The 17,743-nt window shown below is 37.5% G+C and overlaps 1 protein-coding gene across 18 annotated transcripts; it reads left to right on the top strand.

The window, feature by feature from the left end:
- Positions 1-2,184: 2,184 nt before the first annotated feature.
- Positions 2,185-16,477, top strand: LRRC61 (leucine rich repeat containing 61). Of its 18 annotated transcripts, none has more exons than XM_074267535.1 (5): positions 2,398-2,538; positions 3,620-3,696; positions 13,469-13,519; positions 14,405-14,593; positions 15,098-16,477. In XM_074267535.1, the coding sequence occupies exon 5, from the start codon at positions 15,316-15,318 to the stop codon at positions 16,093-16,095; it is 780 nt and encodes a 259-aa protein (XP_074123636.1). In that variant the 5' UTR covers positions 2,398-2,538; positions 3,620-3,696; positions 13,469-13,519; positions 14,405-14,593; positions 15,098-15,315; the 3' UTR covers positions 16,096-16,477. The 18 variants fall into 18 exon arrangements, with proteins under 18 accessions (XP_074123644.1, XP_074123637.1, XP_074123636.1 ...); XM_074267532.1 differs by lacking the exon at positions 2,398-2,538 and adding an exon at positions 2,545-2,806; XM_074267529.1 differs by lacking the exon at positions 2,398-2,538 and adding an exon at positions 2,545-2,846.
- Positions 16,478-17,743: the final 1,266 nt, after the last annotated feature.

The following is a 17,743-nucleotide window of genomic DNA, read 5'->3' as shown; positions in this document are numbered from 1 at the left end:
ACAGATTGGCTGATGTCTGTCTTGCCTTCTAAGGACACACAGGAATTCAGCTTGGGATACAAACAACAAATTATGTCAGCTCAGGAGGGGGCTTTGTCCTTGACACATTCAGGGCCTTTTGCAGGATCCAATGATTCTAGAAAATATGACAACTCAAAATAAGTTCAGGGGACACCTTAACACATTCTACTTCAATAGAAGAATAATCACTTAATCTTCTTTTAACAAATTAAGTGGTTGGGGAATTAAATGACCATTATCCTCAACAATGGAAAAGGATTTCTTCTCTGTGATCAATACTTTTCTCCAGTGATTCTTATTAAACTTTTTTTATCTCAAGACTCTTTAAGAATTTTTAAATTATTGAAGACTCTTCCCCAAAAGTTTTTGTTTAGGTATGTTATATCTATTAATATTTACCATACTATATTGAAAACAATTTGACCTTGGTTTTAGAACCCTTATGGATATCCCAGAACAACCATTGCTCTAATCTAGGGGTTAGCAAACTACTGTGGAGGGCTAGCCAGCTATTTTTATACATTGTAGACCCAGGAGAACTAAAAATATTTTATAATAATTATTATATTATAATAATACTATATGTAATATAGAATATTATAGATAAAACTGGTCTTGTGTATAATCATTAATATTGATATAATGCATTAATATATAATATGTACTATTATAATAATATTATATTGTTTTAATAATAAATAACTTTATTTTAAAAGATAAAAATAATCCTAAATCAAGGGGGCTGTAAAAACAGGCTAAGGGCAAGATTTGCTAAGCTCCTGCATCCCTTTTAAATGGGAAAGAAGATACTGTAGAAGAATCTTAATACCAGTTCTTTTGAGGGACAGAGAAGGCAACATCTTAACAAGAAAGGAGGTATTTTTGTTCTCAGTTTGATTTCCACTCTTAATCTATTTTTCCTAGGCCTTTTGTTTTTGTATTTAAAATTTTTTTCTAAAAGGAAAAGTCTAGAAAGATTGGATAAATATTTCTTAATATTTTTAGTTGAACCAAAAAGAATACTTTTACTATATCTCCACAGGTGTTAGATGAAAGCTTAATAGATTGTTCTATGCAATGAGCCTGTTGTCCAAAGCAAAACAACCACAGCTGCTCAGCTTCAACACGTTTTCCACTGCCATTCTTTAGAATTACAATGGAATCCATTTGCTCAGATTCCAAATTCTCTAAGGCTTTGCTTAGCAGATGAGCTGAAAAGTATTTGTTGAACTAAATTATTGAGTAACATGGTATTGAGCTTTCCCCCTCTCTTTATATCATCTTTTCTACTGAATTTCAGGGTGTTTTGCTCATTCTACCTGATTGTCCCTTTCCCATTCCTAGATGGGCTAAACTCCACATTTGTACCTCTGTTTATGGCATTTTCCCAAATACAAATGTCTCTTCCAGTTCTTTTCCACAATCCTCATCCACTATTTCAAATAAGTCTCCTCAGTTGAACCCCAGTCCACTAGAATTGCTCTCCTTTATATCTCTCTAGTTTTTTTCTGTTCAATTTGCTTTTATAAGACTTTCTTTGCAAGTTGGAAGTTGCATATTTCATGTGCATTCATATATCTACTTCATGTGCATTCACATATATATTTCATGGTCATAGGATGAGATCATGTAGTTTGATCTTTTCCTCCAATTTTTTACGATTCTTTTCTTGGTTATTTCCCATTCATTAACAAGATTTTGTGTTTTTGTTAAACAATAACAAAAAATTTTTTTAAAAATTAATTTTTTCCAATTCAACTTTCTAACACTGTTGGTAACCAGCATAATTTTTTTAAAGTCAGTCAATAAACACTTAAGTCAATTCATCAACAACTAAAAATAATAATAAAGAAACCGTGTTTTGTTTTTGAAGTTCTAAGCTATTCTTTGGATCAGATTTTGCTAGTGGAGAACATGGTGAATAATAACGTACAATAAATACTTTCCAAGCGGCAGTCACCACTGACCTTACATTTTCTAAAGAGACTTTTTTATATTCTAATTTCAAACATTTCTACTGAAAGAACCAAGGGCATTTTTGTACAACAGGATTTTGGTGCAAGCCCAGACCACTTGAAATAGCATCACTCACTAGAAGAGGCTCGAGATCAGAGACTGGGGAAAAGAAGAACAGGACAACTAGCGCATGCGCTTCTCACTAGCACTGCAAGATAACGGAGGAAGGGGGAATCCTCCACTTGGATTGTATCATCCTGTTTATTTTCTCGGGGGAGGATGAGTCTTAAAAGGTTGGCTTTTCGGTCTCAATTCTTTTTAACTACCCCTCTCGTATCTCTGAGTGATAACCCCCCCCCAGTTACATTCCGATGAGCCGGTCCAGGTCTACGGCTCCCTCCAAGCTTCATCATAGGCTAGTCGTGGCTGCGTCCCCAGAGCGCCCTAGACCGGGGAAAGTGGGGCGTGAGCTGCTCCCGAGGTCGGGCCCGCCTCTGTGGGCGGACTGGATTGGATGCAGTTGGTTACCGCCCAGACTGAGACTTTCCCCAGCTGCGTCGGGTAAGGGCCCCTGGCTCGGGGAGACCGAGTTACGGCTGGGGTCACGGTTAGGGGAAGCGGGGCAAGAGGTTGGGCATTATTTCTCCTTGACGCCTTTTCAGTGCTCGCGGTGAGGGACCAGAGAAGTGGTTTAAGGCCGGGTTGCTCAAAAGGAGTGGCCTGTGGCGTATCCTGCCCACCCAGGAAGACAGGGTACACGAGACTCGTAGTCCGGGAGAGTCATCGTCACGGCCTGAGCCCATTCTGCACTCACACAGTCCTGCTATTGGTAAGGTGAAGCAGGAACGAGGATTATACTCAGGTGACAAGTGAGTGCCTCTTGTGTGACCATGGGCAACCTCTCTGGTGCTAGGTTTCCTAATCTGTAAAATAAAAGGGTAATTGTCATTGTATTGGGACTGTCTTCCAGCCCATATAAAATAAAAAATTATAATGTTATGCTATATACTATATGATTAAAATGTAGCAATATATAAATGCTGGCTTTTATATAGCACTTTAAGGTTGGCAGAACGCTTTTCACATACACATAGACATACACATTTGTATCTTTGAGATTCCAATTCTACCTTTAAGGTAGTGATGTTTCATTGGAAATGTTCAAGGAAAGGCTAGATAACCAGGATTATAGAAGTGAATTCCTCATTGGGCTGAAAGGTTGGATTGGAGGATTCCCAAACTCTTTTATTAATAAATTTTTGTCCAAGATCACACAGGCATTGTGAACCAGAAGAAAAAAACAAGATCTCCGAATTGCTAGTTTATTGTCTTTTCCAATCATAATAGTGCTTCCCCCAACTACACATGGAGAATAGGGACTTAAATAATAAAAAAATCATACCCAAGTGGGATTTTCTATAAATGCTTTTGTCTGCCTTTAGCCCTCTGACACCATAAGATTTACAATTCACAAGATTTTAAGTTTAAATAGATATTAGTTTATCTAGTACAACTTTCTTATTTTGCAGATTAAGAAATTTAGTGAAGAGGTTTATCTGAGATTACATAGCTGAACCAAGATGCTATCTTGTCATCTGCTCTAAAGCTATTGCTTTTTCTTTCCCCACATCCCTTACAACAGTTACATTAAAGATATCCTATTAAGCTGTTAGTACTGGAAGGACAAAGTGGAAGAAGAATGAATTTCGCAGAAATCAGGTAAGCCATTAATGTCGAAAGAGTGAGAAGCCTCAGATGAAAAACTCAAATACCACATTGGTAGAACTCATAATGAAAAGGTTGGAGGAAGTGTTTCAGTATGTTCTTCACAGAAAGATATAATTGAACAAAACTCACAAACTATGAAATGGGTTTGCTAAGCTCTAGCTAAAGAAGTACCCATCCTGATGAGGTCACACAGCTCTGATTAGTAAAGATACACCTACCCATATGTGCATATATATGCACATAATCAGGGTTATCATAAAAAGATATGATTAAAAAACTGTATGATGTAATTGGTTCATATTTAAAGGGAAAATAAAAATTTAATGAAAAACCAAGGTATATTTGATTTTGTGATTTTAAATATTCTTCTTTGCTTATTTTTACTTTATAAAGGACAAGTTCTTAAATGGAAAAAAAGTAACTGGTTATTGTTATCTCAGCCTGTTATGTAGATATATGTTTTATGTGTGTGAATGCACTCACTATCTCAGCCATTCTGCCTCTTCATTTTTTTAAATGCTCTTCCCTTTGTAAGTAGGCTTATACTTATGTAGTTCTGAATTTGGACTTTGGAGACTTCAATTTGAATTCTAGGATGCTAGTGGTATGACTGTAGACAGGTTACCAGTGTCTCCTTTTCTTTATCTGCAAAAAAAAAAATAAATAAAATAAAATAAAATACTTATTCTGTCTACCACATAAAATTATGAAAGTTGCTTTGTAGAGTTTAAAATTCTATAAATATTAATTATTACTGTCACAAATTGGCCAAATTACTGTCACAATTGGCAATACAGAATGTCACAAAACACACAATTTTCAAAATCCCCTGTGCACTAAAGATATCTTCAGGTATATGTTGGAAAACCATTTGTCAAACATTTTAGAGGGGCTTCATGCCTCAGATGGAATGCTGAAATTGTTTAATCTAGTATTCTATGTTTCTCTGGTTAGAAACTGTTAGGCTGGGGCCTTGAGATTTTGGAAGTATGACAATAAGCAAATGTTAAATAAGGAGGACTGAGACAAAAGGCAAAGAGCTTAACAGTGTTCACTCTGTCCAAAGCCCTTCAGTGGGACAGTTGGGATCGGACTATAGGTAAAACAAATAGAAGCATAGTCCTTGCCCTCGAGGAGAAAATAATTCAGGAAGATATTATATATTCATGTTGAAAAAGATAATAAGAACAAAGCAATTTTAAATGGACGACCAATAAATATAGTGCAGATAAAATTTGTGAACACTGAAATACAGGCAAACATATTTACATGATTGCTAAAAGACAGTTTACAAAAAGGGGTCTAACTTGTGGCAAACAAATATATCATGATTCTAGAATACAGGGTTGGAGAGGTAACCAATACCCTGACTCTTTCCCATTCCTTTGTGATAAGTGAGAAAGTCTCAGTAGTTGTTTAGTTGTTTTTTATTTAAATCAAAAACTTCCTTTAGGTTCTATCTGATAATGGTGTTAAAGAAAAAACTCAGGACTTAGATCCTCCAGCTGTGGATTTTAATCCTAGCTCTGTTATCTACTGTGTGATGTTGAGTAATTGGTCTAATTTCTCCTGGCCTCAGTTTTTTTTTTCATCTGTGAAATGAAGAGACTGGAATAGATAACTCCTAAAATCCTTACTAACTCTCATGTTCTGACATCTTTCTTGAGCAGGGATGTGATCTTTAGTTTCTTTGGTATCTCACTCCCTACAAACCCAGAGAATAATACTATTTACACTTGAGTTCAACAAATAATTCAGTGTATAATATCAACAATGCATTGATGGTGATTCTGAAGTAAATAAAGATTACTCTCTGTCTTCAGAGAATTTAGAGATTGCTATCTGTGATCATGGCCCTGACTCTCTCTGAGCCCATTCCTCAACTGTAAAATAGTAATAATAATACTTATACTATTTATCATATAGGATGTAGGGAAAGTGCTTTGTAACCTAGCTGTGGTCCTCAAACTTTTTAAATAGGGGGCCAGTTCACTGTCTCTCAGACTGTTGGAGGGCCGGACTATAGTAAAAACAAAAACTCACATTGTCTCCACCCCTCAGTCCTTTTGCCATAACCCTGAGGGCCCATGTAAACGTCCTCAGTAGGCCGCATGCGGCCTACAAGCTGCAGTTTGAGAACCCCTGCTTTAGAGCCTCTATATAAATGTGAGCTATTAGCAGGGAATATAAATCAAGTAACTGTAATATAAAATAAAAGATAAGTGCATGATATATGTTAACAGTATTATAAATGCCCATAGCATAAAGAGATTACCACTAATTCATAGGTTTACAAGCTTAAAATTCATATAACCACAATTTAAGTTTAGGGATCTTAGAGATCTTTTAGTTCTTTATTTTTTAATTTGTTCTTGGTCATAGGTTGAAAGCAGCAAAACTGAAATTTGAACCTTAGTCCTCTGATTGTAATTTCATCATTCTTTCTGATATACCACACTAGGGACTGGAAGAGGGAGATATTGAGAAAGATTCATTGAGGAAATAGGCAGTTAAACAAACACTAAATATTCAAATAAGTCCCTCATAGACTTGATAGGTATTAGCTAGGGATAGGAATAGACTTGAAAGTATTGGATCTTTCCCTTTCAAGACCCTCAAAACAAAGATCATCTAGTGTTTCCTCTCCTACTTTTCAAAGAACAAGCTGGAGAATTTTCCCAACAATGACCTACCATCCTTGATCTATCCTACTTGATAGAAATAACAAGCACAGCAGCCATCTTAAAATCACATGATTCTGAGACCTGCTGAAGGAATGGCACACTTCAATTTTTAGCAGTTTTGTGTTGGGAGGTACTTTTTTATATTTAATTTCAATCACTCGATATAATTTCAATTCTTTTTTCCCCATTTCAAAGTGAGAGGCTCCTATGTTCAGAATTGGAAATGATTCAAGAAGACATCAAGTCAAAGACCTTCATTTGACAGATGAAGAAACTAAGATCCACAGATTTGAAATGATTTGTCCAAAGTTATACAAGCAGTGAATAGTAGTATTAGGATTTGAATTCAGGTCTTCTGACTCATTCTTTTCAAGCACTCATGGGTTTTCCATGGTATAATTTTGTCTTCTTTTCATCTACTTGACAGCTATATTAGATCTGCTCTTTTTCAAATTAACACTAATTTCTTTGCTGTTTTTATAAATGAAGTTGGATTACCCAATCTATTTCTTATTCTTTTGTTATCTTTATTTCTCTCATCTCATTTCTTTGTCAAGTTATCCTCATTCTTACTATATAGAGACCTGAACTTGAGTCAGTAACCTAGTTAATACTCTATTATTCCTAAATAACAAACAAACAAAAAAAGAAGCTTTTGAGTTTTTAAAAATATATCTTATGAATTAACTGTAACATTTTAAATCTTGGACTTTCTTCTTGCACTGCTTTACTCTCTACTTGAAGGCAAACTAATTTTATCATTAACCAAAAAATAATATAACTAAACTTGTAAATTAGCAGTAATTTTTTTTAAAAAATCCATATAATGCATTATATAACTGAATAGCAATGACAATTTTATCATACATGAGAATCTTTGAATTAACTTTGTTTTTATGTAGATGGCTTGTCTCACCCAGCTTAGAAGTGACTCTAGGGAAGCCTAATGGATTTTCATCTTGTTCTCTTCTATCAGAGGCCCAACTTGTTTCAGTTTGCACCTTCTAGTCCTTATAGGATAAGAGTAGCCTTCCACCATGATACCATGACTGAGAGAGACAGGTCACTAGGACTCCACTTTTCACATGTAAAATGATTTGTAGAACAGAAGCACCATTCTTATAATTAGACCAAAAGGTATTAGCTTGATAAATAGGGGTGAAGATCTTCTCCCCAGGATTTTAGAGCCTTACAGAAAGTCTATTGAAGTTCCTGTAGCCCTTTGAAATGATAATCTGAGTGCCCAAAGCCTCAATGAGTCAGGTGCTGCCACAAGTGTACTCTCTGCATACTTTCCTGAAGATCCGTTTGTACTTTCAGGCTCAGGAAAATGGGAAGATCATTCTTTCTGTGCTGTTGCAGCTCTGTACCTCTTTACTACTATATTCATTAGCTTCCCCTGGAAGTGGAGCCCCCTCTCTACAGAGAATTGGTCAAGAAACCAGACCAGGGGGGCTTGTTCCACTAAGGAAAAATATGTGACCAACCCTTGCCCTGCTAGCCTTCTTTTGCTTGTCCTGCCCACCTTCTGGAATCTTCTCTGCATATTCTACTCCCCAAATCGTCCTGTCATCTTAAACCAGAGACTTTCCCTGGAGATGAAGAGTATTAAGCTTTTCAGAGAACAAGCTTTTGATCAACCTTGGGGATGTCATAGTCAGTTGGAAGAGAAGACCCTTTCTAGCCCAGCATTCATAGCCAGCTTAAGTGTTTAGGACATGGAAAGACTAGAGGATTTGGAAGCTGTTAGTATTACTTCTGCTAATTCAGAGAGCTCAGGACAGCACAGAGCATTCAGCTCTGATCAGTATCACCTGATAGAACCTTAATCTCTGAGAATTATGCCCTTTCCCTCTGGTGGGAACACCAGAAATTTTATACGCATATGATGAAAATTTGAAATGGCTTTCAGACTTCTATCTCCATGCTTAATCAGAAGATTATCAGTTTTCTTTTTTGATCACTTAAAATTTATAACTTTAACAATCACATATGAGTAGGAATATTTGTATCATTTTTGTGTGATTTTTATTACTTCGTAGAAGCAGTTGACATCTTGCATCATATAGCTTTTCAAGCATATATCTACCAAGCTATTTCAGTATCATAGGAGATGTATTCAAATAAAGGGACAGGCAACAGCAAAGAGGTACTTTGCATGATAAGAATAGATGTAGGCCAACAGAGAATTTCTCAAAATTACTTTAGGAATCCTTCTAAAAATGTACCAGTTTTAAAGGGAAATGAAAATATGTAACCCCATTCTAATGTATTCACCCATTAATGTCTTCATGGATCCACAAAGTTGCAAAGGATTATGCTCGAGATTGTTGGGAGCACTTACAACCTAAATGGTAAACATTGGGAGCTACCCAATACACAGAGTATCTCCCCCACCAATCTGACCCATAAAGTTCATTTCTTGTGATCAATTGGAATCTAATGACTTTTTAGTGTTTTCTACTGTATACAAGGAAATACACAAATGAAATATAGACCTTGATATTAGGGAGGTTATAGTTTAATAGTTAGAGGCACAATATGACATATTAATAAAAGTAGAATAAAGTGAGAGAAATCATAAGTCACTCTTGCCAAAACAAGTTGGGTGAGAGGAGGGAGGCAGGCTATTCCTTTCTTTAGTGGTGAGAGAACTGGAATTAAGAAAAAAGACCTGTCTCCCAGGGGATGGACCTAGGATTCCAAGGCTCTTAATTCCAAATTCAGTGTTGGGTGTTTTTTTGTTTTGTTTTGTTTTGTTTTTTCACTACACCACAGTGCATCCTGAAAAGAAAGTATTCAGTAGAATGAAATAAAACAGCAGGTTAAGATGGTATGTTTTATGAGAACTACTAAAGGGGAAAGTCCTCAATTGGGAGAAGTGAGAAAAACTCATTTGTTATGTTAATATGAATCATATTGCTCAATAAGAGAGGCCCTAAAAGGATGGGTCACCAGCCAGGTGTATTTTGATGAGGGAATTAAGGAAAGAAAGAGAAAGTTGGAGATAGCTTAGGAAGACCAGCCAAAGTATGGGGCTCTGACTAGCTTCCTGAGATTTAGGGCATCTGGTATAGACAGTACTAAAAGGCAGAGAGGAAGATTGAAAAATGAGGTGGGGCATGATCCAAAGGCCTTCATAACATGGTCCAGTAGCTTAAGGAAGATAGCCTTGGGGATGCATTTCCCTTTCCTCGTTATCAGAACTAAAAGAGACCTGAAGGACCAGCCAGTCAATTCCCTCATTCTGGATGTGAGTAATCAAATTAAAGCTAAGAAGGGTGAAGTTATTTTTCCTTGTTTTCACGATGAACTCACAACAGAGTTGGGTTAAAATCGCTTAAAGTTCAAATCAAAGCTCTTTTCACCACCCTACACAGGCTCTAATGGGTTAATGAATCCAGACCCTACCTTTCAAGCCCCCTAATCCATTCTGTTCATACAGAATTGGGCCTCCCAAGGCCATGTGTTGTTTTTTTTTCATTATACTAAATTCATTTTATATTTTGAGGTAATGTGTTCATTAAAAATGTGTGGGTTTTTTTGAACACTAGTCTACTCAGATATTTCACCACCTCCTTAATAGATAGAAAATTGTGTGTATATGTATGCTTATGTTCATATATGGATAGTTATATTACTATAAGCAATAGTGGCATAATGGAAAGAGCATAGGATTTGGAATCAGAAGACCTAGGTTAAATGCCTACTTTACTATTTACTACTTACTGTGGGGCTTGGAGCAAGTATCCCTTATAATTAGGGGATTATTCTATATCGATAGTTCTTAAAGCTTTTGGTCTCTGAATTATTTTACACTCTTAAAAAATGTTGACTCCCCAAAGAGCTTTTGTTTATGTGTTTATATTTATTGTTTCTATCAAATTTTATTTGTATTGCAAGATAAAATGTCTTAGTATTATTTTGAAAATAATTTTGGCTTAGAGAATCCCCTGAGAGAGTTTTAGGTACCCCCAGCAGGACCCCTACAATACTGAGAACCACTGAGCTAGATGATATCTAAAGCCCATTGCAGTTCTAAAACCTGTAGGCTTAAGAAGATAATTTTCTTAAGGTCCCTTTCTCTAAATGTGTTCAGATTGAAAAAAATAATAATAATCAGGGCATATGCCTTCTGTTCTTTCCTGCCTTCCTAACTTCCTCCATCCCTCCCTTTCTACATTCCTCCCCTTCCTCCCTCTTTCCCTCCCTCCCTTCCTTCCTTCCTTGTTTCCTTCCTTCCTTCCTTCCTCCCACTCTCCCTTGAACCTACCTGTTTTTCCTTCCTGCAAAGCATTGTGTTAAACTCTAGGGACATGAATTTTAAAAGTCAGATACTCTCTGCTCTCCAGAGCCTCACATTCTAACGGGAAAACAACATACATGGAAAGTTTCATCTATAAATCTGACAGAAAGGTTTCTAGGGTGCAGCAACTAAGCAGCTGGAAATTAATGTTTCTTTGAAGTCATTTTCACTAGTAAAAATCATATCCACTTCTGGAATAGAAGCATTTCTTTTCCAAAGTTTCTTGGCTTCAGAATTCGCTAGTGTTCAACAGGGTCTGGAGGGAAATAGTGCTGGCTGAAGATGGTTGCCCTCATTTGTATAGACATTGCCTCGCTTATTGGCTGTGATGACAAAACTCACGTTAGTTTGATGATTGTATCCACATCCAGGACTCCTGCACTAATCTTCTCTTTGGGTGTCAGTTAACCAGCTGCTGTTATTGATGGACTTCTCCATGATGATTTCTCCCCTCAGCAGTGGCTCAAGGTATTGGTCTCAAAGCAAGTCTGGTAGCCTGGGGGATGCTTTTATTCCCAGTACTTTGAGGTTTAAAATCTTGTTTCCATCAGGGTTTGAGTTAAGATGATGGGTAAGGTGCTGCTTCAGCTAGGCTGGCTTGCTTCCCCTGTGGGTGACTGTTCAGGAAGGAAAACCTGTCAAAGGAAAAGGGCTGAAGGGTTTTCTAGGAGTAGCAGCATTCATAGAAATCATCCCCAACACACACATGGCTCTGTAGATTAACTGCCTTTATCTCAAGACCAGTTGAATATGAGAGGATCTTGATTCATCCTTCTTAGTGCTGGTTGTTTCTCTTGCTGACAGATCAAAAATAATATTGTGGGCACTATACTAGAGATAGGAAAATTGGGACTCAGAGAGGGAACTACATCATATAGTTCCCCAGTGTAGATTCCCTATAAAGAAAGGACATAAGCCATTCATTTGTAAAGTAGGAAACAAAACATTTAAAAGACAGTTTTAATTTTTATTATATTGATTATGCTTAGATTATTTTGTGTGAAATAACTAACTTCTGCAGGAATCATTGTCTTCATTGTACAGAAAGTAAAATAGGCTCTATCCCTTGTCATATAGCTACTGAGATCCTTCTAGAATACTGTTTTTTTAATATAGAGAGAGTGCTATTGTTCAACCATCAGTGCATATGTACTTTTGAGCTTTTTTTCAGTGCTAGATAAATTTGTACTGATCTATACAGGTCTTGTTGAGGCTAGTAGTATGTGATTATGAAAAAACCAATTTACCTATTCAAAAATTGAATCCATGACTCTGTTTTCTCCAATAGCATCATGACCTAACCACTTCATAACCAACTAATACAGGAACAAGAACCAGGAGCTTCTTGATTCCCAAACCTCCCTGTTATAGACCACATAACAGTAATAATAACAGTAATATTTACATGACATTTTTAAAATTTGCAAAGTGAATTCCATATTATCTCAGTTAAGCTTTGCAATAATTTTATAAGGTGGGTATTATCTCAATTTTACAGATAAGAAGTTGAGGCTCAAAAGTGATTTTTCCATGATCCATAATAGTAAATGTCAGACAAGACTTTCAACCTAAAATCTTCAGATTTAAAATTCAGTATGCTATTCTCTTGCCACACACTAACCCCCTGAGACTTAGATCTATTGTGGAAATCAAAAAAGAAAATTCTAATAAAATAATTGCCTAAATATACTACCTTTTACTTCCAAACAAGTTTAATGAACAGTATTGTGTACAAGCTCAATTTGATTTTATTATATGACTTATTTTGAACAGAAAATCAGCAATCAAAAGAAATGTTTGTTCCAATGATTTTTAACTTTTTTGTCTTAGCATCCTACTATAAACTCTTTAAAATTCTTGAGGACCTCTCAAGAACTTTTTTTTAATGTGGATTATATCTATTGATATTCAGAAATTAAAATGTCTTAGTATTATGAGAATACTTTTGACCTCTTTGGACTTCCTAAAAGTGTATTAGGGATCCCCAAGAATGAACCACACTTTGAGAATTGGTTTATTTTGATAGGCTTCACTAAGAAGGTACAAGTATATATGAGAATACAGGAAAAACAAATTCAGTGAAGAAATAATTTTTTTAAATATATAAATGATATATAGTAGCAACAACCTCCGCTCATAAGACATCTGTCTTGTGATACATTGTTTAGGTGATACTTTGTTTAGAGAATTACTGAAAGATAAAAAGTTCAAGATATTTCATCAATGCAATTTGTTCTGGAAAAGGTCTGACTTGGGATCATCCCAGTAGTTTAGATTTAAATTTGGAGCAAAATCATATTTTATTGCTCATTCAGCAAGTTAATAAATAGATTTGTTTATAGCAAAGAAAGATATTTAACAATTTGTTGATTCAGAGGAATGAAATTCTTGTTTTAGACTTGATCTTGATGTACGAGTAAAGCATTAGAATGCTCCTAGAGTGCCTTCGAATTTGTGTTTAGTTGATCATTCAGTGATGTCAACAGCCTGAGCCAACCAAAACTTAAAGATGGTCTCGATACCTTTTAAGGAAAAAACTTAGTCTATCTCACATGGAGTGAGGGATTGTTACATGGAGTGTAACATTGTTCTGCATTTGTACTTCCTCAGTAAATTGTAGCTGTTTATAGTTACTTAAAAGCAAGATGGAGTTACTTAGGTTCAAATTTAATTCAACTTTGGCCTAAAGATAATAATGAAATTTCCTTATTTCAACCAGACTTGAAATATCTCAATTAAACCCTCCTGAGAAGCATCTTTTTTTTTTTTCCAGGAACCATCACAACAGGTAGAACCCGAAGTGGTAGACCTGGGCTTTTGGCAGGTATGCCCCTGCCACTAACTTGATGTATTATCTTGAATGCATCACTTCATTTCCCTGTGCCTCAGCTTCCTCATCATGAAAGACTGATCTAGATGACCTCTCAAATCCCTTCCAGGGTGCATGGTATATGCAATAGCATGAGTAATCTAAAAATGAATAGAGAGTGAGGTAAAAATTGAAAAGTGGTAAAAGTGGATTCCAATGGCTTGTGTCTTTAGTTAAAATAAATCACTTATTTTACGTTTTAACCTTCTTTTAAAGTGTAACTGACTTTTTCCTCACAGTGTTGATGAATAATATTAAATTGCATTTAGGCGTCTGAGAAGACTTCATAGAAGAGATGACCCTTTAGAAAGAGGGCAGCACTGGTGTGACTTAATAAATGTTTGTTTAGACTAGATGTAGAAATGGAGAGAGGAATAGTTATGTGCAGAAGAGAGAGGTTATGTGTTTACTGTGAGTTGTGTTGTTATGGGGTAGATGTTTTAGGTAAGGGGAATAGGTCAGCTAACAGAATCTTGCTGAAAATCTCATAATGTGAGGGTGTTTGCCAAGGTCAATGGTACTAGCAGGGAAGGAAAAATAATTATAGAAATATTCATGAACATGCCTTCCAGCTTTTTGCCTCAGAGATGGATTTTGGTCTTCCCTATTGCACTGCTACTTGGGTATGAATCTAGCCCTTTAAATGTATGGGAGGATCTGGTTGCCTTGGCAGAAGGCCTGGTTTCCATGGAGATTAGGTATGGCTCACAAGGTGGTAACTGTTGTAATTAATAGCAGCATATCTTGGGAAGTGGCCACATTTGAAATCACAGATTCTAAAATTCCTGGGGTGAGTGGCTCCTCCCCTCCACTCAAAAGCCACTCCTGATTCCTTTACAGGCCTTTGGGGCACATCTAATTTATCAAGATTAATGAAGCCACCAGGATTAAGGATTCTGTGCTGAGCCCAGGACTCTTGGGTTTGGACCCAGCTTGAGTATCTTAGACTGAAACTAGTCCAACTATGCAGAGAATGTGGGCCATAAGGGAGCATTGAAGGAACAGCTTGGAGTGTGTCTTTTAGCAGAGGTATTTTAATTTTTCCAACCCTTTTTCCTTAGTGCAAATCCTTCCCTCCATCCAGGTCAGGCTCTTTGCTATTTCTTCTCTCCACCCATGACTCATTCTTTCCTCTTGCTGTTAGCTTACACTGGGTTTGTTTTTGTTTTTTTGTTTTTTTTCCTATTCCCAGCTTGAAATATCCTTCCTCAGATATACACCCCTGCTCCCAAAGTCAACATAACTTCTGAAGAAAGGGCTATTTCAACCCACACAGATCTCTCCAATTTCTAAAGTCATGTATAGTGCTTAGAGCCTAAACAACATATAATAATTCTGTGAGGTACATAATGGAGATGTTTTCCATTTTGCAGATAAGAACTGAAGCCTAGAGAGAGGATGTGGTTTATTAAAAATCATACCGCAAGCATCAGAGTTACATTTTAAAACTACATCTTCTGTTGGTCTTTCTGTCACATTAAGTTACTTCTGTAGTAGGTGTTCAGTAACATGTTGATTGTCTTCTTATCTCAGGGACCCTGAAACAGATCAAGTGGGACTTGGCCTACATCAAGGTGATTATTGATGCAAGGGACAGTGTACATCATGATGGAATACCTGAACTGACCCTTGGATGAAGACAGATCTCCACCAACTAATACTTTTCCCAGTTCACCCCAACTGTCTCTAAATAACCAGACTCCAGCCTATTGAAGTCTTTTTTGGCTTCCAACCATTGCCACCTAGCTATCATGGAGTCCCATGGGGAGAGAGCAGGAGAGGGTGATAGGGTACGTCTTACAGCCCAAATGCTTAAAGCCTGGTCAGGTGAATTTTCCTTGGAATCCATTTTGCTGTTGAAACTTTGTGATTTAGGGCTGGTGGACTTGGGCTGCTTAGGAGAATGTTTGGGACTGGAGTGGCTGGACTTGTCTGGTAACACCCTCACCCACCTGGGACCCCTATCCTCTCTCCGGCAGCTAGCTGTACTCAACGTCTCCTCCAACCGTTTGACAGGACTAGAACCACTGGCCTCTTGTGAGAACCTGCAGAGTCTCAATGTAGCTGGTAACTTGCTGGCTGGGGTGGGCCAACTGAAGTGTCTGGCAGGACTTCAGCGCCTGGAACATCTGAGGCTTCAGGACTCCTTGGCACGGCTTAGCAACCCACTCTGTAAGAGTCCTTCTTACAGGGCTGCGGTGTGGGAGCTGTTGCCTGGCCTAAAAGTCATTGATGGGGAGCGAGTGTCAGGTCAGGGAAGTGAATTCTACCAGCTGTGCCGGGACCTTGACAAATGCTTGCATCGGAGCCCGGGGCCGGTCCCTCCCTTTGAGGCTAAGCCCTGGGTAGAGCCCAGCTACTGGAAGCCACCCAAGGACCAGGGCAACTCCATTCTGGAAGAAGCGTGTCGCCAGTTCCAGGACACAGTACAAGAATGCAAAGAGCTAAGCCAGAAGGCTGATGATACTCTAGCCCAGGCGGAAGAAGCTCTTAGACCTGCCAGGGGAGACACAACTTCCTTTGTCTTCTAAGCCCAGCCAATACCCAGTGTTGAGAGGGAAGTTCCCCAGGGCACCAGGCTTTGAAGAATCACAATCATTATTGACCCCACAAATTGTATCCAATTAGTTTTGTCTCCCTTATTATGTTTCCTACATATTCTCATGGAAAAGTAAATCTAGAGTCTCATTCTTGTGGAGATAGTTTGAACCCTCTTCCTTCTTTCTATCTGTATGTACTCATAGAGAAACCAAACATTCCAGACCTCTTCCAGAGTATGTTGTGCCTACCTCCACCCCCACTCTCACAAGATTGATACCAAGAGAGCAGGTGCTTTTACCTAAATTGATTCTCTAACCCCCAGTGGGGATATGTAAAGGCTTCTTGAAAAAATAAAATATACTATGCTAGTAAGAAGTTTCTCTGTCTTCTTGGTATCTTATACCTATCTGATGCTTGCCTGCCTACCAGACTTGAGGGTGTGGAGGAAATTGGCCATACCTTCTTAAGATACTGAGACAGAAGATGATACATCTTGGGACAAAGAGAACTGAACGTGGGGATGGAGGGGAAAGACTTCTAAGTTTCTAAGATTTTCTCAGAATTGCCTATCCAAAGTCTATGCATCCTTTAAAGCCCAGTTTAAGTCACACTTCCATGAAATCTTCAGAGACCAGCATAGTCCCTCATTGGTCACCCTCTCTTCTCTAAAATTCTCCTAAATTTTATAGTAGACAACCTGCAGAGCAGAGAGTATAATTATCTACTGTTTTGTATAGTTCTGCCTTGTTTCACTTCTAAAGGGAACTGACTTGATTCATCATCCCAACAGATTGAATATGTAATACAAACCCAGGAAATGTCTGTTGATTTACAAGTTGAATGACAGACCCTCAGAACCAGAAGGGATCTCAGAGCACATCTAGTCCAATCTGTTCTTGTTTGTCCTTCTTGAAGTGGACCATAACATCAGGGAGGTGATGCCATGACATGCAAATTAATTGAAGTGAAGGAGGGCTCTGCAAGGTTACCAGCCTCACTTTCTCCCCTGGAGCCATCTGAGTCCAGTGGCCAGATACAGATCAGGAAGACTAGTGATGAACCCGGATATAGTGGGAAACCTTGGCCTTAATTTAAGCTCCTTGACCTTAATTTAAGCTAAGATTTTTTTAGCAGGTCTCAAATTGGACTGAGGGAATACCTAGTAAGCAATTAAGGCTAGATAAGAAATGAGGCAGAGAATAACCTCTTTTACCTACTCAAAAGAAAAAAAAATCAATCTGGTAGGGGAAGACCCTCAGGGTTTCTGGCCAAAACAGAAACAAGTGAGGCCCCAAAAATGACCAAGGAGGACTTTGGCCTGGTCCCCTACTGTTGGCCAATAAGTGAGAGCCAGAGTGATTTTGGGTTTAAGGCATTGCCCTTCAGAAAGCTAGCCCATAGAACCCAAGATATATTTAGAGATTTCAGCAATTTACATTCCTAAAAACAAAAAAAAAATTTTTTTTTGAAAATAAAGATTTATATTTCTTTGGACAGAATACCTGCAGATAAGGGTATGTGGATAATTCTATGTGAGCAAAGAGAAGGAAAGGGAAAAAAAGAATAGGAAAGAAATGTCTATTCAGTATCTGAATGGAGATCTCTTAAGTCTTCTTAAAAAACTTACTATCCAGATTC

This window comes from Sminthopsis crassicaudata, chromosome 5, assembly GCF_048593235.1.
Source record: "Sminthopsis crassicaudata isolate SCR6 chromosome 5, ASM4859323v1, whole genome shotgun sequence".
NCBI classification, from domain to species: domain Eukaryota; kingdom Metazoa; phylum Chordata; class Mammalia; order Dasyuromorphia; family Dasyuridae; genus Sminthopsis; species Sminthopsis crassicaudata.
This window is presented reverse-complemented; position numbering and strand designations above follow the sequence as displayed.

What these genes read in the sequence shown, in the direction of transcription:
- LRRC61 (XM_074267543.1), top strand. Translation starts at nt 15,316, where the DNA reads ATGGAGTCCCATGGGGAGAGAGCAGGAGAGGGTGATAGGGTACGTCTT.